The 24,836-nt window shown below is 56.1% G+C and overlaps 9 protein-coding genes across 9 annotated transcripts; 6 read left to right on the top strand and 3 right to left on the bottom strand.

Moving 5' to 3' along the window:
- Positions 1 to 1,362: 1,362 nt before the first annotated feature.
- GMORB2_3354 (uncharacterized protein) lies at positions 1,363 to 2,690 on the top strand (the record flags this gene model as incomplete). Its single annotated transcript, XM_035465330.1, has 3 exons — positions 1,363 to 1,529; positions 1,630 to 2,444; positions 2,539 to 2,690. The coding sequence occupies 3 exons, from the start codon at positions 1,363 to 1,365 to the stop codon at positions 2,688 to 2,690; spliced, it is 1,134 nt and encodes a 377-aa protein (XP_035318879.1).
- Positions 2,691 to 3,674: 984 nt separating this feature from the next.
- On the bottom strand, positions 3,675 to 5,831 carry GMORB2_3353 (LCCL domain; the record flags this gene model as incomplete). The annotated part of the gene is made up of 1 exon (XM_035465329.1): positions 3,675 to 5,831. One exon carries the CDS (start codon positions 5,829 to 5,831, stop codon positions 3,675 to 3,677), a length of 2,157 nt encoding a protein of 718 aa, XP_035318878.1.
- A 696-nt stretch (positions 5,832 to 6,527) lies between these two features.
- On the top strand, positions 6,528 to 8,045 carry GMORB2_3352 (queuine tRNA-ribosyltransferase; the record flags this gene model as incomplete). Its single annotated transcript, XM_035465328.1, has 2 exons — positions 6,528 to 6,774; positions 6,850 to 8,045. 2 exons carry the CDS (start codon positions 6,528 to 6,530, stop codon positions 8,043 to 8,045), a joined length of 1,443 nt encoding a protein of 480 aa, XP_035318877.1.
- Positions 8,046 to 9,725: 1,680 nt separating this feature from the next.
- GMORB2_3351 (Alkaline phosphatase) lies at positions 9,726 to 12,031 on the top strand (the record flags this gene model as incomplete). Its single annotated transcript, XM_035465327.1, has 4 exons — positions 9,726 to 10,271; positions 10,373 to 10,557; positions 10,641 to 11,393; positions 11,506 to 12,031. 4 exons carry the CDS (start codon positions 9,726 to 9,728, stop codon positions 12,029 to 12,031), a joined length of 2,010 nt encoding a protein of 669 aa, XP_035318876.1.
- Positions 12,032 to 12,324: 293 nt separating this feature from the next.
- Positions 12,325 to 13,197, bottom strand: GMORB2_3350 (copper homeostasis protein; the record flags this gene model as incomplete). The annotated part of the gene is made up of 1 exon (XM_035465326.1): positions 12,325 to 13,197. The coding sequence occupies one exon, from the start codon at positions 13,195 to 13,197 to the stop codon at positions 12,325 to 12,327; it is 873 nt and encodes a 290-aa protein (XP_035318875.1).
- Positions 13,198 to 14,758: 1,561 nt separating this feature from the next.
- On the top strand, positions 14,759 to 15,917 carry GMORB2_3349 (Nucleosome assembly protein (NAP); the record flags this gene model as incomplete). The annotated part of the gene is made up of 2 exons (XM_035465325.1): positions 14,759 to 15,677; positions 15,802 to 15,917. 2 exons carry the CDS (start codon positions 14,759 to 14,761, stop codon positions 15,915 to 15,917), a joined length of 1,035 nt encoding a protein of 344 aa, XP_035318874.1.
- A 1,031-nt stretch (positions 15,918 to 16,948) lies between these two features.
- Positions 16,949 to 18,632, top strand: GMORB2_3348 (uncharacterized protein; the record flags this gene model as incomplete). Its single annotated transcript, XM_035465324.1, has 3 exons — positions 16,949 to 17,062; positions 17,252 to 18,030; positions 18,152 to 18,632. 3 exons carry the CDS (start codon positions 16,949 to 16,951, stop codon positions 18,630 to 18,632), a joined length of 1,374 nt encoding a protein of 457 aa, XP_035318873.1.
- A 217-nt stretch (positions 18,633 to 18,849) lies between these two features.
- GMORB2_3347 (periodic tryptophan protein 2) lies at positions 18,850 to 21,646 on the bottom strand (the record flags this gene model as incomplete). Its single annotated transcript, XM_035465323.1, has 2 exons — positions 18,850 to 21,421; positions 21,501 to 21,646. Coding segments are annotated over 2 exons (2,718 nt in total), but the record flags the coding sequence as incomplete, so codon positions are not given.
- A 1,008-nt stretch (positions 21,647 to 22,654) lies between these two features.
- On the top strand, positions 22,655 to 24,110 carry GMORB2_3346 (cell division control protein 12; the record flags this gene model as incomplete). The annotated part of the gene is made up of 4 exons (XM_035465322.1): positions 22,655 to 22,753; positions 22,838 to 23,000; positions 23,153 to 23,463; positions 23,532 to 24,110. The coding sequence occupies 4 exons, from the start codon at positions 22,655 to 22,657 to the stop codon at positions 24,108 to 24,110; spliced, it is 1,152 nt and encodes a 383-aa protein (XP_035318871.1).
- Between the last annotated feature and the right edge of the window lie 726 nt (positions 24,111 to 24,836).

Genomic DNA, 24,836 nt, shown 5'->3' with positions numbered 1-24,836 from the left:
CCCAAGAAGAGGCCATGTTGAAGAGACCGTGTTGGAGAGGCTATATGGCTAGGGCCTAGATGGCAGTATCAGCGGCGCTCATATCTTGGACGATGCCCGCGCATTTCGAGAATTCAACTCAAGCGCCCCTAGCTGTCAACGATTCATTCCGCTTAAGACCCAGCAATCATACGACAAGAACCAGGGGTACACCCAATATTCATTTCTCACCATACCGGCATTCGGTGTTGGGGATCTGAACTTGCACGGTGACGTCTAGGAGGCAGTCAAGTAGTTTCAAAACCAGTACCTGACGACCGAATTCAAATCATACACGCCGCGCTTGTGCACTTTTGGATCACCGCAGACTCGAGGAAGCGAAAGGCCCATGAGCAAAGAAAGTACTTCAGGGGTTTGCGGTCCGTACTAATGACGGCCTTGAGCTGGTGCACGTCGATGAGGGTCATGGATCCTATGAAGAGGCCTCGAGCGTGGATTATCCAGAAAGACGAAGAAGCATCCAACAAGGTTTGAGCTTGTCTTGATGCTGAAAGCTTTTGGGATCAAGGCTATCCATCGCTTTCATCCGTCATCTCCAAGCTGCGAGGCGGAAATGTTGTAAGTTCTGCTAATATTATTAATTAGCATGCTTGAGGAGATTTCTATCGAGACCAAGGGGCCACTTGGAAAACTCCATGCATTCTGCAAGGATCACCCACATGATAGAGTGTTGGTGGCTCTGGAGGGCGAGGCTTTAGCGGCTGGCAAGCATGCTTTTGGGAGATCTACATATGGATGTATGGCTCTCGCGAGATTGCACTGGCTAAGAGGTTGCTCTTGGCAGATAGAACAGAGGGGGGTGCAGACAGGCTGGTGGGTGCACTCTTGACCAAAATCCGAGGATGGTACTCTGGACTGCTGATCTGTCGTGAGGAGATTCGCGATACATCCAAAATTCCACAGGCACTGGACAATCCACTAACAACTTCGATGTATTAGCTTCGAGATACTCTTCTGTGGTCTAGATATATACAGATAGTGCTGGGTAAATAACCTTGGCAGCGTTGACTGATGCATCCTCGAATCTTGAGGTTCTTTATGACCCCCTTTGGCCATCGATGACACTCTCAGAATGAGGTTGGGGAGGGAAAGTTGACGACTTCAGCCACCTTCACCAAATCTTCCATGGTGGCTCCTCCCCCATATTCAAGGTGCCTGCTTGCCACTTCCCCCCCCCTCCCTCTCTTCCTTCTTTCCTCCAACTCTCATCAGCTTCCACACCTATTCCTGAGTACACTTCAGATTGCCCCAGGAGATCAGCTCTTTGCTCTTCCTCCATCATCATCATCAGTCTCTCTCATCCGCACAGAGTATCCCTCCACGATGGCCAATCTTGTCCCCAGCGCGGCGTACTACGGCCGGAAGACACTGCCCCCCTTGATCCCATCACACACGCTACCCGACATTCACCAAGACACCATCATTATCGGTGTATGTGGTGTCCAGGCCAACCATCAGTGTCTAGAGGAAGACTGCGATAGCTGGTTCATGTCCGACTTCTCTGCCTTCAATTATCTGCTGAAAGATTAGGGCTTGCAGCAGGTCTGGATTGCTGCAGATTCAGAGCACTCTTTTCTGGACTTTATCAAGGATCATCCGCAACACGAACCTGGATTTCTTCATGGAAACCCCTGCAATGAACGCAAAGTGGTGTTTAGCAAAGGCTTGGTTAAGCAAGGAATCTCACTCCACTGACGGTATGCATGTTACCTGCAAAGGACCTCATTCTCTTGTGCCTAACTCGCAGCAGGTCCATGCCCCCGAAAACATCTGCAAAGGATTCATCGACGTGCTCCAATCCGCAAGCCAGCTTGCTCAGGAATCAACGCCGCCCTGCCCCATAGTAGCCTTTGTCTTCGGCCACGGCACTCCTGATCTAGGCATCTATTTGGACTACTCAAGGGAATTCAATGACGATACAGCTATTGTGCGATTTGACGCCATCAAGTCCGCTGTTGCTGACGATGTACCGATAGCAATCGTTACAACCGCCTGCTTCTCCGGGGGGTGGACAATCCAGCCACTGAATAACAGGACACTGCTCACTGCAGCCGGCGCCTATACTGAAGACGACAAGATGGATACTTATATGAGCCGATCGTGGCCTGTCTCGGACAGTATTGGTCGAGCAGGTGGCTCCATTTTCGGCACCACTATCATTCAATCTTTCACTGCAGCATCTAGCCCTCTTCTGGAAGATAATGTACAGCTCTCCATCGGCCGAGCAGCCACTATGTCAATGCAGCCGAGCCAACCGGCCGACATCCAAACAAACACTTGTCATTCATCCTGCAATGCTATCTTGTCCACACTGCAAGAGGAAGTTACTCGATTCCCACAGGAGCACGAATTCCGTTTCAGTGCCCAAGATGACGAGTGGGCTCGATGCTGGATGGGAAGGACAGGTATCCCGCTTACCCACTTTGGGACTCGATGGGCTCAGTTACCAGTATACAAGTTGACAATGTCAAACCCATTGACAAATTTGGATCCAAAAAGCCCCCACGAGCCCTTCATCGCGTCTCCTAATGGCCCATCATCTGGCAATCAGAGTTCAGCTGGAGGGATCATGCCCAGTTACGAATCTCAACCTTTTGGACTGCACAGGGGGATGCCAGCGACGGGACGAGTGCGTCGTTCTCTTCGAATGATAGCTCACACACTTTCTCACTCGTGTCCTGGAGATTGGAATAATGGAGTAAGCTTTCGTGTCAGAGGTTTTTTGACTCGGTTCGCGGAAGGGAGTTGTTCTTCTGAACGAGAAGAAAACGTGCAATCGAAACAACGCTTTGCCGATACAAGATTACAACATTGTCAACTTTATTGTGCCTTCATGTGGTCTCGTCCGGGCGCAGGACAAAAAACTCCTGTTTTGGGACAGGGATCTATTTCGTGTCCGCCAGGGCCCTGTCGAGGACGCACGATGGGGACAAATAACGGATGCTCTCTGCAGGCATGAACTTTTCCTCAGAGATGATAACCTTGCCTTTCAACGGGCTCGCTTGTATCTCACAGACTGCATCCATCAGTCCCCGATCACGACAGCTGAAGCCATTACCTTAGTTGAGTATATCAGCGAAGTGTACAGAAAGGACACCCTAAGCTTACAGGAAAGATATTGTCAGGAGTCCTTCTGTCCGTCAACACGCGAGGAATCGGTCTAGAACTCCAGGGAAATCGCTCGGGACTGTTTCGCCAAGGAATAAATCATACGGACGATGGAGAAAACAAGCATCACGGAGGAATGGAGGATAGTAGTGCATTTCCTACATTGCAGACAGAATGTTGCGGCAGACAAGAGGTAGACAATTAGACCTAATAACTTACCCTAGGTAGCTTCAACTATCAGTAGCTTCACTAACAATTCGCACGTGCTGGCTGCACAGGCGTATGTAAATGCTCGTATCATTACATCTCAGATGAATTCGACGGAAGTTGTATTGTTTATCACGACTGCACCTTCATACAAAGCACTCGAAAAGACCCAAGACGCTGTACACAGAAGGAATCATACAGGTATATTTGAAAAAAAAAAAGGAGATATCTGAAAGGCCGTTGAGACACACATAAAAACAGGAAGACTTCGATAGATGTAAGAAGTAGAAGAAGATAAATGGCAAGGAAAGAAAAAGAAGTCAACGTCGTCGTCCCTTGACAACAATATCAGACGGTGCATCTCTAGCCTTGATCTTGGACGGCCCAGGCTTCATGGTAACCCACTCGCCCTGGGCAGTCCACGTGCCGGCCTTGGTATAGTCGCCGGACGAGGAGCCGTCCATGAAGGCGAAGCGGAAGTATTCCGGGACGGCGAGGTCGGCGTCCCTCTGCCAGACGAAGCTGTCCTCCTGGCCGACCGAGTCGTCAAAGTAGGAGCGGAAGCGCTCGACATCGTTTACCAGGATGCTGATGCCGTCGAACTCGGAGTTGGCGGCGCCACCGGAGGGCAGGTTCCATGTGAAGGTGATGTTTGACGATGCGGTGCCGGCGGTGCTGTTGGCCAGGGCTATCTCGGGCGTGGGGATGACGGGCAGCTCGGTGCCCAGCTGGGCATCACCCCGGAGATCGTCGGGGGTCTGGAGGACTGAGTCGAAGCCCCACCGGGCGATGCCGTTGATGAACAGGCCCACCAGGAGGCCCTGGTACACGAGGGAAGGGCGCATCTGCATGCTCGTCCCCGGCAGGAGGAGCAGGGCCAGGATGTAGTGGTGGATGCGCAGGTCCAGGCCGGGGAGGAGCAGCGCGATGACGATGCCCCCGATGAACAGGGCGTACACCTTGATGTACCGCCGGAAGCGGCCCTCCTGCCGGAAGAACCACACCTGGGAGGCGACGATGACGGTGAGCACGATGACGATGACGGCCAGCGCCGCCTTCGCGCCGGGCTGCTGCTCGAGGTCGTGGCCCGTGAGGCGCTGGATGGGGATGAAGTCGAGCGTGTAGTTGTCCAGGGCGCCGACCCAGCAGGGGCCGAGCCACAGGACCGTCTTCTCGAGCTGGGCCGTCAGCCCGCCCAGCGTGCGCTTGACGCCCATCTTGTCGTAGATGACCCAGGCGCAGAACATGGCGGGCAGGAACTTTCCGAGGATGTTGGAGAAGAGGCTGGCCACGGAGCTGTAGGACGGCGTGTCCGTGGCCATGCCCACCGTCCAGAACATCATGACAAAGTTGCCGAAGAAGAACAGGGCGGCGGAGTCGGTGAAGACGGACAGCACGGCCGTCCAGACGGTGGAGATGGCCAGCAGCGACCAGCGCATGTCCTGCGCGCTGCACTGGATGCCGGGGACGAAGCGGAAGGACAGCGGGAAGTATGTGTCGAAGCCCAGGCTTTCGATGCCGTTGCGCTTCGACGCGTCGTACGACTTCCTCTCGCCGATGAGCTCGACCACGCCGCAGCCGCCGTGCGCGTTGTCGATGATACCCGCGTGGATGGCGGCGCCGCAGATGTACGAGTCGCCGCGGTAGTACGTCTCGCCATCGGTCGGCCCGCCGACCACGATGGACCGGTAGATGGCCTCCTGATCGCCCACGGCGTGCGGGTTGAGGACGTGGTAGCTGTCGCAGCTGCCCTGGCAGCGGAACAGGAAGCCGCTGTTGTTGAAGGGGCGGCAGTCGTTGCCGTCGATGCCACACCCGTTGCCCGAGCTCCAGTACGTGGTGCCGCAGCCGATGTCCTCGGGCGTGCCCCAGCCGGGAACCTCGGTCGAGATGGTGCCCGCCCGCTTGACGAGCGTGAAGGTGATGATCCACAGGGAGAAGTAGACGGATATGAGCCAGCCGCGCTGCTTGCGCTTCGGCAGGAACCGGTCCACCAGATACAGCGGGAACTGCTGGACAGCGGGGAAGAAGGGCGTGATGCGGTACGGTTGCGGGTTCGGAGGGCCCCAGGACCACTTGTTGACTGCCCTGGCGGTGCGGCGCACACTGTACGGCACCCAATTCCACCGTCGAGATGACCTCTCCTCCTGGAGGAAGCGCGGGGTCGAGATGCTGCTCCCACTACCGCGGGCGCCGTCGTGGCCGCCCAGGTTGTCGTCTACGATCTCGAGGGGACTGGTCGATCGGTCGGGTCCGGAACCGCCGGAAGAGTCGGCCGGGTTGTCGCGATGGGTGGTGACGTTGAAAGCATTCTTGGAATCGTCGTTGTCGGTGTTGTTTGCCGCGCTCTCGAGAGGTGCATCCGGGTGTTGATGGCCCGCATCACCAATGGCTGCTTCTTCGACCTCGCTACCTGCGTCGTTGACCACGCGGTCTGGTCTGGCGGCTTCGTCGTCTCGATGGTCCGGATCGGTCATGAGGGGCACGGTCTCGTCATGTCGGTAGTTGACCATGACCGAGAGAGTATTACGTCGTCGCCACTTTTCTTCAGAATTCGTCCTCTCTCTCTCTCTCTCTCGCTCGCTCGCTCGCTCTCTCTCTTTCTCTCTTCAGAACCCACAGGGGAGCGTGATAGATGGTTTAGTACTAGGACTCGTATCCATGCACCCGGGAGGATCTGTTACAGAAGACTGTCTCAACTTGTACTCTTTGCTGGGACTCCCACGTCGATTCAGACATGGAAATTCAAAAGGTACAAGGGCGCTAACACGTGGGTACATGTACTCCGTACTAGTCCTCGGGGAAAGGAGTGTCTCGTGTCTGAATCGGGAAATACGGCCAGGTGTGCATTGCTCGACCGGATTCTCACATGCCTACACTATGGGTGGGCGCTTTTTGGATGATTTACACATGCTCCGTACGACATTCGCACACAGGTTCTTTCCCGACCTCACACGACAACTTCTTCCTCAATCAACAACGTGAGAGAGTGCCAGACTACGGCCGCTTGCCTCTCCCTCTGAATGGAGATACGTCCTTGTTTATCCGGTGAATGAAAACAGTGTACGCATATTCAGCTTGGCATTTCTTTCCCATCGCACAGGCATCGGCTGGAATACCGTCTCTGGCCAGACGTCATTACCCGTTGCAGCCTGGTACGGAGTCATACCAAGATGACGGCTGCTGATCAGACGGACCCGACGATGGCATCGTCGCAGAGATTATTCAAGGTCATGTGGGCCGCAGAGGGCGGCAACGACTGTGCTGCAAGGCTGGGTCGTCTCTCACTTCCAGGTCGCAAGGCGATAGATACACCCAACTACACAGGCTTTGCATCACGAGGCACCATCCCTCATCTGACGCCGGATGTCCTATCAAAGCACTCCTCTCTGTCATCAGCCTACATGGCTCTCGAAGACTGTATGTGAAGAGACAAGGACGCCATGCACGCCTAGACCTACGCGTACACGTCGTTCTGGCTGACACTTGATACAGTCTTGGACAAGAAGGACCCGCCGATACTCAAGACACCAGCCCACGATGCGCTGCACGCCTTCACCTCTTTTCCGCGCCATGTCTCCACCATCATGGGAGCGCGACGTGTGCCTGCTGTGGTACCGCCCGCTGGAAATACAGACAAGAATATCGGCATCTACACGTCAACAGGCTTCGCCTCCATCACTGTGGCCAAGTACGCCTCGGCCATCGAGAAGCTGCATCCCGATATAGTGATCCCACTAGCAGAAATGCTGCACACGAGTTCCAACCCCGTATTCAAGAAGCAGCTCAGGATGGCTGAACGCACTGAGGGGTGGGTGGATGAGTTCCTTGGGCTGCTGGACATGACGGTCACCGACGTGTCAGTGTTTGCGCCCATACCACCTGTCGAGCATCCGATCCAGTGGAGCTACCTGAATCATCTGTCAGAGGACCTGGCAGAGAAGCTGTCCGGGCTGGCGATATACGACGTGAACATGCTGCCGGAGCTGGCCGCCTACAAGCCTCTGGCGCAACTTCCCAGGCTCTCGCTCGATATCCCCCAGTCACCCCGAGCTATTCTCCGGCAGATACTGCTGGGCGTGGACATGGTCATGGTCCCGTTCGTAAACGGCACATCCGACGCCGGCATCGCGTTGACATTCACGCTCCGACCACCGAAAAGCGATGCCACCGCGTGCAGGCAGGTCCTGCCTCTCGGCGTGGACATGTGGTCTGACGAGCACAGAACGTCGCTCGCACCACTGGCGGAGGGGTGCCGGTGCCACACGTGCCAGCGCCATCACAGAGCCTACGTGCATCACCTGCTCAATGCTAGGGAGATGCTGGGCTGGAACCTGCTGCAGATCCACAACCACCACGTCGTCGACGAGTTCCTGAAAGCCATCCGCGAGACGCTACGGAGTGGTGGTGGGGCGGGAACCGGGACGTCGGAGCTGGAGGCCGCGAGCCGCCGATTTGAAGCTTCGTACGAGCCAGAGCTCCCCGAGGGGACCGGGCAGCGACCACGTGCGCGGGGATACCACTTCAAGAGCCAGGCTGGACAGGAAAGGTACAACAAGCCATCGTGGCAAGGGCTGGGCGGCGTCGAGCCGGGGCAGCAGGTCAGCGAGACACCTCCGCCCGTGCCGGAGGGCAGTGGACAGACGCTAGCCGAGAAGGGCTTTGCGCAAAAGGAAGCCAGCAGTCGATAGCCGGCCCTACTCTACATCGACCAACCTAGCCGCCGTTTCCAGAAACAGTGCATCTTCCCGATGAACGACAGCGGTCAACGATCATGCTCGGCCATACGTCGTACGATGTTGATCGATCTTGAGATTCCTGGACTTTCCTCGGGCATCATGGCAGCCACCAGAATGGCTCTCGGGTTAGTATACCCTGACCAGATCTGCATAGCCTCGAGCACGTAGACTCGATGGAAGCCGAACATGGCCGTCAGACGCGAGAGCTCTCAATTACTCGACGCACAAGCCAAGAAGACCGAGTCGGTTCGAGTCGGTCAGAGCCAGCCAAATCCCGGCAAACTAAACGAGACAGAGCGCCACAGAGGCTTGCTTGGCTTCGAAAGGTGCGGGAGGGCTTGATAGGAAAATTTGATGACGCAGCAAGGGCAAAGAAGAAAACACCAATAATGGGCTGATCCGAGCGAGAGTTCCCGACGATGCTTATTGGACATGGAGATGCACGTGTGTCATCCCAGAAGACCAAGGGTTGCGGAAGGTAATACGATATCACTGTTCATGCAGCCTACCTGCAAGCCTCATTCCCCCCCCCCCCCCCCCCCCCCCCCCCCCCCCCTCCCCGCTCGAACATCCGACAAGAGTTAATTTGCAGCTTGTTGATGACTTTGATAGTAATAAGTGTCTTCTACGAGCATTAATACATGTGCGAAGTAATAGGTCGGAAGTTGCCAAAGTGGAGAGTGGAGGCCGTAGGAGTCGAACCAGCAGATCTTGGCCAAAGCTGAGCGAAGATATATCCCTGTACTGACCAATAGAAGAAGCCAATTCATGCACGGGGGAACTGCAAACAAGCTTATCTCTCCTAACCGAATCTAAGCCAGACTAGGCAGCTAGGCTTGTCTGTCCAAGCTGCTTATGCGGGTAGGCAGAGAGGGGCCGAGGATGAGAGTCAAGTCGTCGCGTGGACAGACAATTGCGGATGACGAGAGATACCGGTGTATCGGCTCACGCTGGCGCTATCGTTGAATAGGAGAGACGACTCGGGCGGGGGGGAGGAAAGGAGAGACGGGGAGAAACTGGGAACACACAAGACGGACAGACCAATTCACATCGAACAATGTAGAGAGAGGAGGGAGAGACAGAGAGCAAGAGGAGGGAGGCACAGGGAGGGGGAAAGACAGAGTACATGTATATTACGAGACAGGAATGTTAATATAGTCAGATTTTCCGTACGCCATGTTCCGGAACCAGAGCCAACTATGCTTGCGATGAACGAATATATCCTAGTCCCAACTTCCCTCCTTCGCGATAGCCTATAGGACAATGCAATCCGGGGCCACATGGCTGGGTTCCCGCCTTCCTTCTTGATGAACCCACCCCACGCAGCCACGAGAGAGAAAGAAGTCACCGGTACGAGAGTCCATCCAATCAATATGGCGACGAACGGACTCTCCGAGGGATGGATCCTCTGCTCTCCCGGAGCTTGACGACTGACTCCACGGTACGAGTACAAGAACGGTCGCATCCGCACTTGACCTGCCGGACAGAAGATCCGTCGACGTCTCTCTCCTCTTCCCTCCCCCCTTCCCTCCACCCCCCTTCAATCTTCTCCTTCTCTCCTCTGTGCAGGCCAGACGTTGAAGTGTCTCTTCACCGGAGTTTTTTCCTGTCCCAGAGATAGCTCTCCAAGCCATGAGGTTCAACGTCGTCACCACCCTCGCGGCCCTCGCGGCCCTCTCGGGGGTCGCGTCCGCCCAGACCTACCAGCGGCTGGGCACATGCCCTACTCTGGGCTGCCTCCTGCCTCCGGATCAGTCCGACTTCCTGCCCGGCCAGCTGTTCGACCTGCGCGTCGAGGTGCATGCACCCGTCAACGGCACCGAGGCGGCCCACGACGGCAAGCCGGACGAAAGGTTCAAGGTGACGATTGCGAAGGGCAAGGGCAGGCCGCGTGACTTTGCCCACTTCTTCGACATCGAGGAGCCCGAGGTCGAGAGGTGGGACTTCTCGTGGTACGAGGACCTCTTTGCCGAGGACGAGGAGAAGCCCAGCGTCGTCAACGTCGCCGCCAAGGCTTACCGCAAGCTCAGCCTGCGCGAGCCCGGAACTTATACCGTCACGCTGCACTACTACGACGGCGAGACGACGACGGCCAAGTGGACGGTTCGGGATATCTCCAAGAGGCGCAAGGCTAAGAATGTTATCTTTTTCATCGGTGATGGCATGACTACTAATATGGTATGTTTTCTTTATAGAAAGAAAGAAAGAAGGACGGGAAAGAAAGGAGCCTTTCATCAATGGGTAGAGAGAGGTCAATATATAGGCTGACAGTGATATAGATCACCGCCGCCCGTCTGCTGGGACACAAGAGCATCAACGGAAAATATCAGACCAACCTCAAGCTGGACGATTTCCCCGTGTTGGGTCACCAGATGACGCACTCGATCGACTCGTACATTACCGACTCTGCCAACTCGGCGTCTGCTCTATACACTGGACACAAGAGCACCGTCAATGCGATGGGGTAAGTAAGGCCACCGGGTCAAGTTCCAATCCACCCTTCTCTGACGAGACACCGTCTCTGATCATGCTGACCCCGTCCGACAGCGTCTACGCCGACTCGTCCGCCGACCCCTTCGATGACCCCAAGGTCGAGACGATCGTCGAGATCTTCAAGCGGGTGCGCAGGGGTGCCTGGGGCGCCGTGTCGACGGCCTTCATGGCCGACGCCACGCCCATCGCGCTGACGGGCCACACCCGGCTCCGCGGCGAGTACGGCCCGCTGATTGACCAGGCGCTCAACGGCGTGACCGACTACGAGTGGACCAAGCAGGACGGCCCGGACGTGTACTTTGGCGGGGGCGCCGAGAATTTCCTCGCCGGTGAAGACTCGTACGAGGGCAAGGACTACTACAAGGAGTTCGCCGACAGGGGCTACGGCGTCAGCCTGAACCGCACGAGCCTGCTGGAGGCCGACCCGGGCGACAGGCAGCTCGGCATCTTCTGCCGCGGGAACCTCCCTGTCTGGCTCGACCGAAACGTCTACAAGGAGAACCTGCAGGGTCTGGCCAACGACCCGGCCGGCGGGGACGGCGACGCCACCGACCTCCCCGGTCTCAAGGACATGGCCACCAAGGCCGTCGAGATACTCGACCGCCGGGGCGGCGACGACGGCTTCTTCCTCATGGTCGAGGCCGCATCCGTCGACAAGCAGATGCACGCCCTCGACTACGACCGCGCCCTGGGCGACCTGCTCGAGCTTGACGATACCGTCCGCGCCACCATGAAGAAGCTCGAGGACCTAGATGTTCTCGACGAGACGCTCATCATCGTCTCGGCCGATCACGGTCACGGCTTCGAGTAAGTCTCTGTTCTCTCTCCCCCCCCCCCCCCCCCCCCCCCCTTTCTCGGCAGGGCATGTGTGCGTGTTTCCTCACCCTTGTTCACATACTGACGACACGTCGAAACACAGCGTCTACGGATCAGCCGACACAAAGTACCTCGCCGCCCAGGAGGATGAGCGCCACAAGCGCCGCGCCATCGGGGTGTACAGGAACTCGGGCAACTCTCAGTACACCACGGGCAAGCCCCCCAGCGGCATCAGCTACGGAACCGGCCCCAACTTCCCCACAAACTGGGAGCCCCGGTACGCCATCGCCGCCGGCTTCGGCGCCATGCCCGATCACCGCGAGAACTACAAGGTGCACAGGTCAGAGCCCCGCGAGCCAGCCGTCGAGATCGTAGAGGACTCGGGCGACTACTACGCCAACCCGGACGACGGGAAGGACGGGTACCTCGTCAACGGCACGCTGCCCACCACCGAGGGGCAGGGCGTCCACTCGCTCACGGACGTGCCCGTCTTCTCCTGGGGTCCATGCCAGGAGCTCTTTGGCGGGACTTTTGACAACATTGACATCTTCTACAAGATTTCCGACTGTCTCGGTCTTGCCAGGGGTGCGGACTGGGACCGTGCGGACTGGGACCGTTCGACTGATTGATTCTTCTCCTTTTTTTCTTCTTTTGTTAATTTCCCTTCACTTCTTGATATATCTCATCTCTTCTTCCTCTTTTCATGATGGCGCCGAAACTGGAGCGATGGAGTTGGAGGGGGCGGAGTGATTTAGAGGCTCTGGTTTACACACGTATAGATGTTACTACTGTAGTACAGTATGGTGGATGTTGAGGAAAAAAAATCAATAGAGAGAAAAAGAAGAAGATTACGATGAGAGACATGGTGTGCACAAAGCATTGAACGATAGCTACGCTCACGATGCCAGCTTATATGCATGGCCTATCCACATCCAGGCCTCAGACGAGAGAGCAAGTCGTGCAACACGGAGCAATCGAGGATACCGTCTGTACCCGAACCTTGGGATGTGGATGGTGCACCCGCGGGAGAGAGACATGCCGAATGCAGCCATGTACCGTCAAAGTCGGCCATCTTGTCAGCTACCCGGGTAGCATTGCCAGGACGCACACCACCACCGACAATGAGCTCGATATCCGAGTGTCTCATCTGACGAGCCAGCAGATGCAGTGCATCGAGATGGTCGGCATGACACCCCGGTCCTCCCGACGTGAGCAGTCCTCTGAAGCCGCACGATGAGAGGTCACGCAAGGCAGGCAGTGCATCGCCCTCCAAAGATGAGGAAGACAGAGGGGAGGAAGACGCAGCGTCAGTGGCGGTGGCAGTGGCGGTGGCAGTGGCAGTGGCCAAGACGGCATCAAAGGCCCGATGAAAGACGCAGACAAAGGGCGCAGCTAGCCGCACCAGCTCAGAGCAGCGCGCTACGTCGACGGCAACCTCCCCGTCGAGAGGGAGAACCTGCAGGATCCCGAAGACAAAGCCGTCGCCCCGCGAGGCGTTCATGCACCCTGACTCCTTGAACGCCAGTACGTCTTCCTTCATGGTGTTGAACTGCTGGGGGGTGTAGATGAAGTCCTGGGGCGATGTGACGGCTGGTCGGATCATGACGCGCAGTGCGGCGCCGTCATCGGCGACGGAAGCAGATGCGGCCGCGACCTCTGCTACGGGGGGCGTCAGACCACCGTACGGGTACGATCCTGTGGCATTGAGCTCGATGCGCTGGCAGCCTTGGCTGAGGGCACGGATGGCATCGGCGGAGGAGAAGACGGCTACTTCGAGGGGACGGGTGGCGAGCATGGCGGGTGGTGGGATGCTAACGCTGTCTGCGATCGGTACGTGTGGTTTATTGAATGCGCCATATACTCATGTCACGGTGCCGGGGCCATGTGGATGTCTACTATACGGTCTAAGCTCCGAAGCTGTGATGATGATGGATGGAGGGGGTTCGTCGTGTACTCGCACCGCATGTGCGTGTGTGCAGGTGGTAAATAACCGTAATAGCAGTATTATCACCAGTTATACCAGTGGTTTGCGGGGCGCGCGGGGCAGCGTGAGCGTGATGACTAATAATCCCAACACCGGGAGTACAACGGCGTTTGTGCAAACTCTGGGTCGTATTACTACCATCATTCCCAACACCCTTTCCAGCGGGCGGTGCTCTACGAACTACCACACAGACTTTCAACAGTGACAATAGGCGGAAAGAAAAAAAATCTGCAAGTACAAGTAACCCGTTGCGCGAATCCATTTTGGGCCTGCAGGAGTATAAGATCTGCAGAGGACTGGACCCTGGCAACGCCTCCACGGTGCCCTGTACGACGTAGGCTCTAGCGGATCACCGTCCAGCCACGGCCCACCAGCCACTCACCTACAGTGACCTACATACTGCTCGAACACTCAGTCACTGGATCACTCGATCGCTCAAGCACCCGAGCACTGCTCGTACTTGCGAGAATGATAGGTGACTTGATGTTACTTGTATGGGCAGAGAACCTGTATGAGCCGAGAACTTGTATGAGCAGAGTACCACCTGTACAGTTGAGTGAGTTAGCCACTCGACCACTCAACAGCACTGCAACGGAGCCACTCCAGACCCAGGGGCCCCCCGGAGATGCCCCTGTAGAAATATACCCATTTCAGTGGCCCGACGATTCGTTTGGGTCCCACGAATGGATCCATCACGCATGCACTCTGAGCGTTCACATACTCTTAGTGGCCCCTTGGGACTTCTTGGGGACTTCTCGGGACCTCTTTTGGGGGCTCTTTTGGGGCCCTCTTTTGGGGCCATACACGCAATAATGTAATGAATAATACTGTACGAGTAGGAGGCCCTGCAGGGGTTCAGAATTTCACCGCCGTCATTCTTTCTGTAAACGGGTAAGAGCAAACATAGAGGATGCCAAACAAGGCCGCTGCCCCTCCACTCCCTCCACTCACCACCACTCTTATTCTTGCCCGATTGACTGACGCTCTCTTTGTTCCTTGTTATTAGGCGGGAAAAGAAAAAGGAAGGAAAAATTTTTCTTCATGCCACTAGTAGATTTCTCTGGCTCTGGACCTTTGTCTGGTTTTTTCTTGTTGCATAGATTATCTCCTCTATCCAGTGATCTACCATCCACTAGCAATGCTGCTGCGTAAGAGTGGTAAATAGTAGCAGTGACAACAAAGACTGCGGGGCAAGTGCTACCCGGTCAGCTCTTTCCCAACTAATAGTAAATATATGAAAAAGTGCCCTTGCTCTCTCGCATTCCACCACCCCTCCTTTTTTCTTCTTTTTCTTTTTCCTTCTCTTTCACACTCACACACACACATACACACACACAAAAGTTTCCTTCTATTCCTCAATAACGCTCCCAATATGTCTGCCGAGAACGAGAAGGAGATCCCCGTTGCCTACGAGCAGCTCGAGGAGCTCGAGGATGACTTTGAGGACGTTGAGCTCGAGATGCGTGAGTGCATGCCCATGGAACGCAGCCGGACGGTCGCAAGACCGTATCCGAGACTGGGGAAGGAGAAGAATGACGACGAGACTGACAGTGACGTGTGCAAGGTAGTCCGCCAGCAGTACAACCTCAGCAAGGACCTTTACGTCAAGCGTGAAAAGGTCGTCTCTCAGATCCCCGGCTTCTGGCCCCTGGTGGTTGAGCAGTGCCCTCCCGATATCGACGAGTATATCCAGCCCCAGGACGCCAACGTCTTCATGACGTCCCTCACCGGCCTCAAGGTGGACCGCTTCGAGCTTCCCTCTGGCGACCCGCGCAGCATCTCGATCAGGTTCGAGTTTTCCGAGAACGAGTACTTTGAGGACCGCACCCTCGAGAAGAAGTTCCGGTGGCGCTACGCCAAGGACGGCTGGGCCGGCCTCATCTCGGAGCCCGTCCCCATCAAGTGGAAGGAAGGCAAGGACCTGACCAACGGCATGCTCGACCTCGTCTGCAAGGTCTACCAGGAGGACCAGGCCTCGGCCAAGCCCAACGAAGAGACCGAGCTCAAGAAGGAGCTCAAGAAGCAGATGGACAACACCGGCCTCGACGGCCTCAGCTTCTTCGCCTGGTTCGGCTTCCGCGGCCGCAACATCTCGGACGACGAGCACAAGGAGGCCCTCAAGAAGGAGGAGGAGAGACGCAAGGCCCGCAAGGAGGGCAAGAAGATTGACGAGGAAGACATGGAGGACGATGACGATGACGACGAGTACGAGTGGGAGATCTTCCCCACTGCAGACGACCTCGCCGTCTGCATCGCCGAGGACCTCTACCCCAGTGCCATCAAGTACTTCCGTATGTTTTGTCCCCTGACCCCGCCTTCTCCGGTCCTCTACACCCGCGCGCATGGACGCATGTAAGACATGTATACAACGGCACGGAAAAAGAAAAGAAGAAGAAGAAAACTAACACGAACCAGTGGCTGCTCAAGAGCAGGATGGTCTCAGCGACCTCGACTTCGAGGACGACGAAGAGGACTCGGACGAGGAGATGGGTGACAGTGAGGACCAGCCTCCCAAGAAGCGCAAGGCTTGAGCGCCACAACGCAATATAGAGAATATATAAGAAGGAAAGAGAAATTGAGGAGATATACAAAACTTGAGCGAGATGTCTCAATTTTTCATTTTATGATTTTTTTTTGTACCTACACATTACCCCCCACCCCCACTTATGTTTTATGGGAGATGATAGCGGGTGGAATTATTAGAAGAATAGAAAGAAATGGATTGTCGCTTTGATTTTCTTCTTTTTTTTTTTTGGTTGACATCCGTCTTTTTTTTCTTTCCCTTTTTTTTTTTTTTTGTAATGGTGTGGATGATGAGTCGAAGAACCAAGTATCACCCCTCGGCCTCATAGGATATGGAAGAAGAAGAAAAAGGAGCCAAGAAAAATAAAAGAAACAGCTCCATACTGATTGACCAGCTCGGATCTCCGAAATCCGATTCCCGCTTCATGATGTTAGCGTAACGGTATTAATAAGCAGCGAAGAAAGTGTTAGCACCAAGATGAGAATGGAAATCCGGGGTATGAAAGAATAGAGGCTGAAGCAAAAAGCCCCTCGCCACAATCCAATAATAATAGAAGCATTCTGACTGGCTCCCGTCCGAAGATGATTCCATAGCCCATCACGTTCTTTACGGATATAGGACGTTCTGTACGGGTATAGGAGCGAATTGATGACGTTCCATCTCATCATATCTCTGTCCGACCGTACTCTGTGTCTATCTCCTCTTTTGATGTCATCGTCTTTAATTGATGTCATCGTCCTCCAAAAAAAAAAAAAAAGTCCTTACCACTTCGCAGCTCGGTACATGACCCTCCCCGAGCTCGTGTTTCACGCACAGTAGTAATACTACTGTAGTAACTACCAGGACACACACAGTTTTCCACACTCCCACAGACACGATAGATTTGTCATGCATCCACGCGGCAGAGAGACCCGACGGAGTATAAATATCAGCTTCCTCTTCTACGTATAGCACTGTCTGGAGATGCCTAACATGATGAGACTAACATCACGCGTCTTCCCGACAATACCGAGACGACTGATCGCGTCATATTCCACCATGGCCACAGCGTATAGATTCGACGTCCCAACTCGAGGGGATGGCATCCTTCGATATCCAGCCGATGCCAGCACGGCGTCCAAGGTGTCTGAGCTACTTCAGAGAGATCTCGAGGTACTGGTGTTCACTACCCCCCCCCCCCCCCCCCCCCCCTCTTCCTCTCTCCCTCCCAAAGACACACCGCTGACCCAGACTTCGGACAGAACAACAACGCCTTCTTCAACGCACGCGGCTTCCACAACCACGTATCGTCTTCCCCGGTCCCCGATACCGTACGTCACAGCTGACTGACGCACCGTGCAGATCCCCCACCAACTCCTCACCCTCTACGGAACGGGTGCATCGTCATCCCAGCTCCAATCCGGCTTTGACAGCAACCAGACCTACCAAGCACGGCTGGCCAAGGCGAGACCAGAGGTCGTGGCCCGTCTGCGGGACGACTACGCCGCCGCCCTGCCCGATTACGTCGGCAAGGCGAAGCACTACGTCGACTTCCTACGCTTCTTCCAGGGCGAGATCGAGCAGAAGGGTTGGCAGGCCGTCCTGGTGGAATACCTGCTTCGCGAGGAGGAAGGGGAGGACGGTCCGGCGCTGCAGCTCCTCACCCGTCTGTACGCGAGCTTCCTCCATCCCCTCATCCACCTCATGTTCGGCGTGGAGTGGGAGCAGCCGGCCCTCGTAGCGGAGGCCCTCGCCCAGACGGCCGTCCACGACGACGACGCGGCCATACGCAGCTTCTTCCTCGACTCTGAGAAGGCTGCCGCCTCTGCCGCTGCTGCTGCTGCTGCTGAGGGTGGAAATAGCAGTGATTATGGTACCGACTTCGCCCGTCTGTTCGAGCAGGCTGCCAAGGACGACAAGCTAAGGAAGAGCTCATCGTGGGATGACACCTTGGGCCCGCACGTCTGCGGCCGCGTCCTGGGCAAGGTACACCATGAGATGGTGCGCCTCGCTGCCAAGGTCAAGGTCTCGCCTGATAACCTGGCCGAGAAGACGGCCGAGATGGGTCATGTCAATGCGTACGTTGCCGCTTTGGGTGCCTGGAATCCACCCTACATTCCCAAGTTTGATTTCTTCTTCATGTAAGTCACTTCCTTTCCTTTCTTTTTTCTTGAACCCCCTCTTCTCTTTGGGGGCTACATGTGCACCCGTGTTCTTATTCTGACATTTGAAAAAAAAAAAAAAAAACCACACACCTACAAGCCACCATGTCAATTCTGTACCCTTCTTCAGCGCGGTAAACGCCCATTCCTGGATCCCTACGTCCACCAAGACGCGCCTCCTGGAGTGGAAGATGCGCCTCGACCTGCTGCAGTACGTGGCGGGTGGGTTGCCTTCCCTCGACCACGAAGCAATACTCGACACATACACGCCCCAGGACGAGCGAGACCGTGCTGCTCTGCTGGCTGCTGGCGGTGATGGCCATGCGCAGAGCCCTCGTGATCTGCTCCCACGTGTGCATGCCATCCCTGACGATGGACACATCATCAAGCTCTCCAGGGCGCTCATACTCATCCAGGAGAGGACTGCAGAGTTCTCCGACAGGGAGTGGGTGCGTATCAGACGGGACGATCAGTGGCTCAGGATCCATTATATGCTTCTTCGTGGGGTCGAGAGGGAGTCGGGTCACTGGGTGATGTCGCCTGGGTTTAAGCAGTCGTGGAGGGGGGTCCCGAAGCTTTGAACTAACCGCTCCTGATTGTTAAAAGTCGAATGATGGTATAGTAATACTGCATTGTAAGGGTATGAATATCTCGGGGGGGGGGGGGGGGGGGGTTGTTTATAATCATTTATTCTTGCACATATCTACAACTCGCTTTTTGTCTTGCTTTCTTTTTTTTTTTTTCTTAAATTATAAAAAAAGAAAATTGAAAATCCAGACGCGCATCAACCTTCAGCCCTTACTCTAGTCCGATCCACTCATCATCAGATTCTTCCTCACCCATTTCGATGTCTGCCACATCCGGCACCACATCGTTGCCGTCGTGCGTTGCCCCCGTCGTAACCGTCTTGGCCTTGAGATTGCTGTCCTTGGTCGCCTGGCCGAGCAGGTAATCGACCATGTAGACGTTCTCGTCGGCCAGCCTGCGGATCTCATCCCTCATGCGCGCGACGGCGCGTGCCACGACGCGCAGCTCGACGTCCGTCCGGGCTCGGTTGGCAGACAGGTAGGCGCCGTGCTTGTCGACGAGGGCCTTTGTCCAGAGGAGGCAGAACTCGATGTGGGGCGAGTCCTCGGTCTGGGCGGCGACGAAGCGCAGCAGACGCGCCACGTAGACTGACGGCACGCCGGCGACGACGAGTCCGATGTCGCCGGGGGGCACGGCCTGGAAGACGCGCTTGATCAGCCCGGCCTCGTTGAGGCGGAAGGCCATGACCAGGGCCTTGAGGTAGTCGCGCTCCTTGTCCAGGACGCGCAGCGTGGTGGCGGGCGTGATGTCCATGTCCAGGTCTAGCGGGTCGAACTGCACGCTCTGGTGATCGAGGCTGTAGATGAGGAGGCCCTCGGTCGAGGCGGCGCAAAAGGCCGTACCGGCGGGCGAGAAGTCAATGCCCGTGACACGCACCTCGGGGAGCTTCTTGCGCGCCGACGGGTCGCCGCCGCGCTTGGACCCGGGCAGGCTGGCATCCCACCTATCCTCGCGGTCCGACGCCTCGCCCCGGTCGTCCAGCTCACCCGTCGGGCCCGCCTCGGTGAGCTGCTTGCTGTTGAGGAACTCTTGCGTTCCCGACAGCGAAAGGTTGACCGACACGGTGAACTTCTTCAGCAGGACCATGGTCGTCACCGAGTACAGGCATATGTACTTGCTGTTGCCGCCGGCCAGAATGCAGCTGCCGTCGGCGCTGTAGCGGATAGTGTTGAAGCTCTTGGTGCCCGACATGTTGGCCGCGGTGCGCCGGTCAGAGAACTTGCGACCTCCCGAGGCGTCGCGGCGCCCGTCCAGCCCGGCGACCTGCTCACCCTCCGTCATGGACCAGAACGTCAGCTGGCCGTCCAGCGTCGACACGGCCAGCTGCATCGAGTCGGGGCGCACCGCCACGTCGAGCACATCGGCCTGCAGCTGCAGCGGCTCGCTCGTCTGCGTCCGGCTGAAGATGGACCAGATGCGCGCCGTGCGGTCCCAGCTGCCGCTGACCAAGGCATCGCCCGTGGGCGCGAACGCCAGCGCCGAGACAGGGCCCTCGTGGCCCGCCAGCTGGTCCAGTAGCTGGCCCGTCTGCACCGACCAGATGTGGATGTCGAATGAGTCGAGGGAGCCAGCCGCCACGACTTCGCCGCTCGGGTCGACCGACAGGCTGGAGAAGGAGAGGCGCGTGGGTGCCGTGAAGGTGCGGAAGTTGCGGTACCGTATCAGGTCCCACGCCCTGATGGACCCGTCCAGGCTGGCCGTGAAGAGCACGTTGCCCTTCTTGGCAAAGTGACAGGCCGTGACGCCGCTCGTGTGCTCAGTAAAGGTCACGATGCAGAATCCTGACTCCACGTCCCACACCTTGATCTTACCGTCGTCGGCTGTGGTGACGACGCGCTTGCCGTCAGGCGAGTACGTCAACGCGTTGATCGAGTCAAAGTGGCCCTGCTGCTTGAGGATGTACGACTCTGACTGCCACTCCCACACGAGTAGCTGGCCAAGCTTGGACGCGCCAAACGCCAGCCACTCGCCGCTCTTATTGATGGTGACAAAGTCAATGTCGTTTTGCGATATGCTCAGTTTGTGGATGTTGTTGAAGTCGGGCATCTCGTACAGGTCGAACACGCCGTTAGAGAAACCCGCCACGAGCAGGTTCGACTCGGGGTGGAAGGCCGCGCACCGCAGATGCGCGCTCCCCTGCATGAAGTAGTGTCGCTCCACGATACGCCAGCGCATGTCGGACTCGTCTTCGTCGCCCGTCTTGTTCTCGTCTACGTCGTCGATGCGGTTCTTGGGTCGCACGTACTTCCACGTAAACACCGCGCCGTCCTTGCTCGTCGTGTAGATGGTCTCCTGGTCGGCCGAGAACCAAGCGCCCACGACGGCCTGCTTGTGCCCCGACAGCACCGTCGGCTCGAACCCCTCCTCGGCGTTCAGACTCCATATGCGCACCGTCAGGTCTTTGGAGCACGTCATGAAGAAGCGCGAGTCGGTCGACCACTCAATGTACCGCACGTCGTCAAAGTGGCCCTGATGCGAGTGGTGCTTGACAAACGGCGCAAATTCTAGCTCGCCGCTGGCATTGGCGTCCGGCGTCGAAGGCACATGCCACACCTCAGTCCGCCGGCCCAGCCCCACGGCAAAGTGCCGCCCCGAAGGTGAGAAGGCAAGCGCTGTGACGCGGGATCGGAAAGAGAAGTGGTAGATCGGGATCTGGCGGGGCACGTTCGTCAGGATGGCGTGGCCATCCTCGTCGACGCTGAGGAGGACATTGCCGCGGGGAGAAAGTCCTATGCGGCTGATGTTTTTGCGATGGGCAAACGGAAGAGTGTGAGATTTGTTCCTGATACGCACACGCACAAGCACAAAGTTAGCAGGGGTTATATTAGACGCAAGAGAGAAGGACGAGGGCGAAGACTTACTCTACCAGGTTGAAGACGGTAACTCGGTTGCCGACGGGCGAGAACAGGTGGGTGCCATCGGGACTGAATAGCAGGTTGCCCTGGCAGTAGACGGTCCCTAGTAAGTTGGAGAACTGAGGAAGAAACACGACAGTCAGTAACGTGATATCTCACACGAGGAGGATGATAGTGCGCAACTCGCCTTGAAACCAGTCTTCATCGTCACCTGTTATCCATGTCCTAGCTGACAACTATGATATGAAGCCGTCCTCGACTTTTAATCCACCAAAAAAAAAAAAAAAGAATTCCCCAACTTTGCTTATCAGACTGCAGATGATTTTTTTGAGTGGAGAATCCGTTCTTATCAATTGGAACGCCACCAGAAAGCAAGTACGGGTACATACAGGTGATCCGGTTAAACGGTTATTCCGTGATCTGTCCAGAAACGGCTAAGTCATACGAAGCACGAGTATCCTTACTTGTAGAGCAGGAAAGAGCGAGCAGGGAAAGGAGAAGGGCCGTGCTTTCCCACCCCGTTGCGGGCGTCCATCCCTTCAACTGTCCAATGAGGAGCTTCCAACCCCGGCGGGGGGGGGTGGGGCGGGGGGGGGGGGGGGGGGGGAGAGGGGGCTACAAGAGACACCTGACGACTTTACTATGTGTCCATCCACTACAGTGCTTAGAGCCCAGAGCTTAGAAGCCTACTAGTTCCCCATGTCTAGTGTCTTGGTCCCCTGTAATACTCACTACGGTACTTGGGTACTGAAGCGTACTCCGTAACCTGTACAGATCAATCTGTACATTGGACAGAATTGTTAGGGGACTGGTGGCGCTGCCAGTGTAGAAGCGTCACTGTATTAGTGGCCACCCGTCTCCGTTCTCGTAGTGCCTAGAACGCCAGGGGAAATTTGGTGGTGCCTCACCCTTTCAGTAGATTCCCCTGACTGGCCTTTGGGAATCCCTAGAGACGAGAAAGCTCCCCTCCTCCCCCCAAAACATCGTCAACGTCGTCGATTCGGTTCTCTAATTCATCCCCCCCCCCCCGTCGTCCCACACGGTCTCTCCCGCAGTTCCGTCCTCGCTGTTCGACTCGCTGTTCGAGTGAATCCATCCTTCACCTCTGCTACGAATATCATATCCGCTCCCCTCGCTCCTCTCACCGCGTCTTTCCAACAATGTCTGCTTCTGAGAGCGCCTCGCCGATTGGCATTGCCAATCTGCCCAACCAGCGCCACAAGATTGTCGCCAAGCGTGGTGCCGGCTTCACCATCATGGTATGTTTATCTACCCGAGTATATACATTGCAGAGTCGCGGATCATGGGAGCTGAACTGATCGTTCCCGTTGCTGCTATAATAGGTTGCTGGTGAGTCTGGCCTCGGAAAGACCACCTTCATCAACACCCTCTTCTCCACCACCATCAAGAACTATGCCGACCACAAGAGGCGCCACCAGAAGCAGGTCGACAAGACGGTCGAGATTGAGATAACCAAGGCTGAGCTCGAAGAGAAGTTCTTCAAGGGTAGGCTTCCCCCCGCTGCTCCCCACCCATCGTTTCTGAGCCTCCTCCTGGATGGGAGCGTGACACAACGCGCTCGCATCTCTGGGGAGGCAGGGGCATCAATCAGAGGGCCGGCTTCAGATATTCTAACGTCTTCATGTCATTGTGTGCAGTTCGCCTGACCGTCATCGACACCCCCGGATTCGGTGACTACGTCAACAACCGCGACTCGTGGATGCCCATCATCGAGTTCCTCGACGACCAGCACGAGTCCTACATGCTTCAGGAGCAGCAGCCGCGCCGCCAGGACAAAATTGACCTCCGTGTCCACGCCTGCCTCTACTTCATCCGCCCCACTGGCCACACCCTCAAGCCCCTCGACATTGAGGTCATGAAGAGGCTCTGCTCGCGCGTCAACCTCATCCCCGTCATTGCCAAGGCCGACACCCTCAGCCCGGCCGACCTCGCCAAGTTCAAGCAGAGGGTATGTCTTTTCTTGACCGGGCTTTTTTGCACGACGTTGTCGCTTGCCGTACTGACGTTTGATACCAGATTGTTTCCGTCATTGAGGCCCAGAACATCAAGATCTACCAGCCCCCGATCGAGGAGGATGACGAGGCTGCTGCCCAGCACGCCCGCAGCCTCATGAACGCCATGCCCTTTGCCGTCATCGGCTCCGAGAAGGACGTCAAGACGGGCGACGGCCGCATCGTCAAGGGCCGCCAGTACTCGTGGGGAGTCGCCGAGGTGGAGAACGAGGACCACTGCGACTTCAAGAAGCTGCGCTCCATCCTGATCCGCACCCACATGCTGGATCTCATCCACACCACAGAGGAGCTCCACTACGAGGCCTACCGTGCCCAGCAGATGGAGACGCGCAAGTTTGGCGAAGCGCGTCCCAGGAAGCTCGACAACCCCAAGTTCAAGGAGGAGGAGGAGGCCCTCCGCAAGCGCTTCACCGAGCAGGTCAAGGTCGAGGAGCAGCGCTTCCGCCAGTGGGAGCAGAAGCTCATTGCCGAGCGCGACCGTCTCAACAAGGACCTCGAGCAGACCCATGCCCAGATCAAGCAGCTCGAGTCGGAGCTCGAAGCCATGCAGGGCAGCGCCGTCCGCAGCCACGGCCGTCGCTAAACGAAAAAAAAAACGAAGAGAGAAAAACCTGGACAAGGCCGACAGGGAAACGGAAAGAATAGCCCCCCCTTTTCTGTCTTTAGGACTTCGTCCTCATGTGCGCGTTGCTGTGCATTGTATACGCCATCCTTTCTATTTCTTTTCGTTTTGCGGGTCCTCTTCCTATAATGCTGCTACTCCGGTTTTTTTGGTTTGAAAAGAATGGTTTGGAGTTTTGGCCTGAAAAGATGAAGAACAGAGCGGAAGAAAAGAGGAGGAAAAGGTGGTACTTACACCCGACACGGCTTGCTGGATGCGATCTAAGAGAAAAGAAAGGACAAGACACGTGCAACTAATTCCTCGTTCCCCCATAGCCTCGAGCTTGCGCGCGTGCAACTCGATTGCTATAATTTTTTTCTTCAAAAAGCGAAAAGGCGAAATTGATGGGAGGGGGAGGAATCGGGGCCAGGTTTTTTTTCTGTTCATGAGAAGAGAAAATCCGGGTGGCTCAGGATCTGTGGAAGGTCTTGATAGTCTTTGTTTTTTCTTTCCTTTTTTTTCGTGTGCGTTTTCTAGTCTCTCAGTCGTTTTGTTTTTTTGGTCATATACCTTATTACCCCCCTCCCCTTCCTCTTCTTCATTTATTCACCTCTTTATTCTTTACTACCCCCTTCTCGCCAATGCTCTCAGCTAGGTCTTCTTTTAGTCAATGTTATTAATTTCACCAGAAATGATCAAGGCCCAGTG

The sequence above is a fragment of the Geosmithia morbida genome (assembly GCF_012550715.1).
Source record: "Geosmithia morbida isolate 1262 chromosome Unknown scaffold_17, whole genome shotgun sequence".
NCBI lineage: Eukaryota > Fungi > Ascomycota > Sordariomycetes > Hypocreales > Bionectriaceae > Geosmithia > Geosmithia morbida.
Note: the sequence above shows the minus strand (reverse complement) of the source record. Positions and strands in the feature narration are given on the sequence as shown.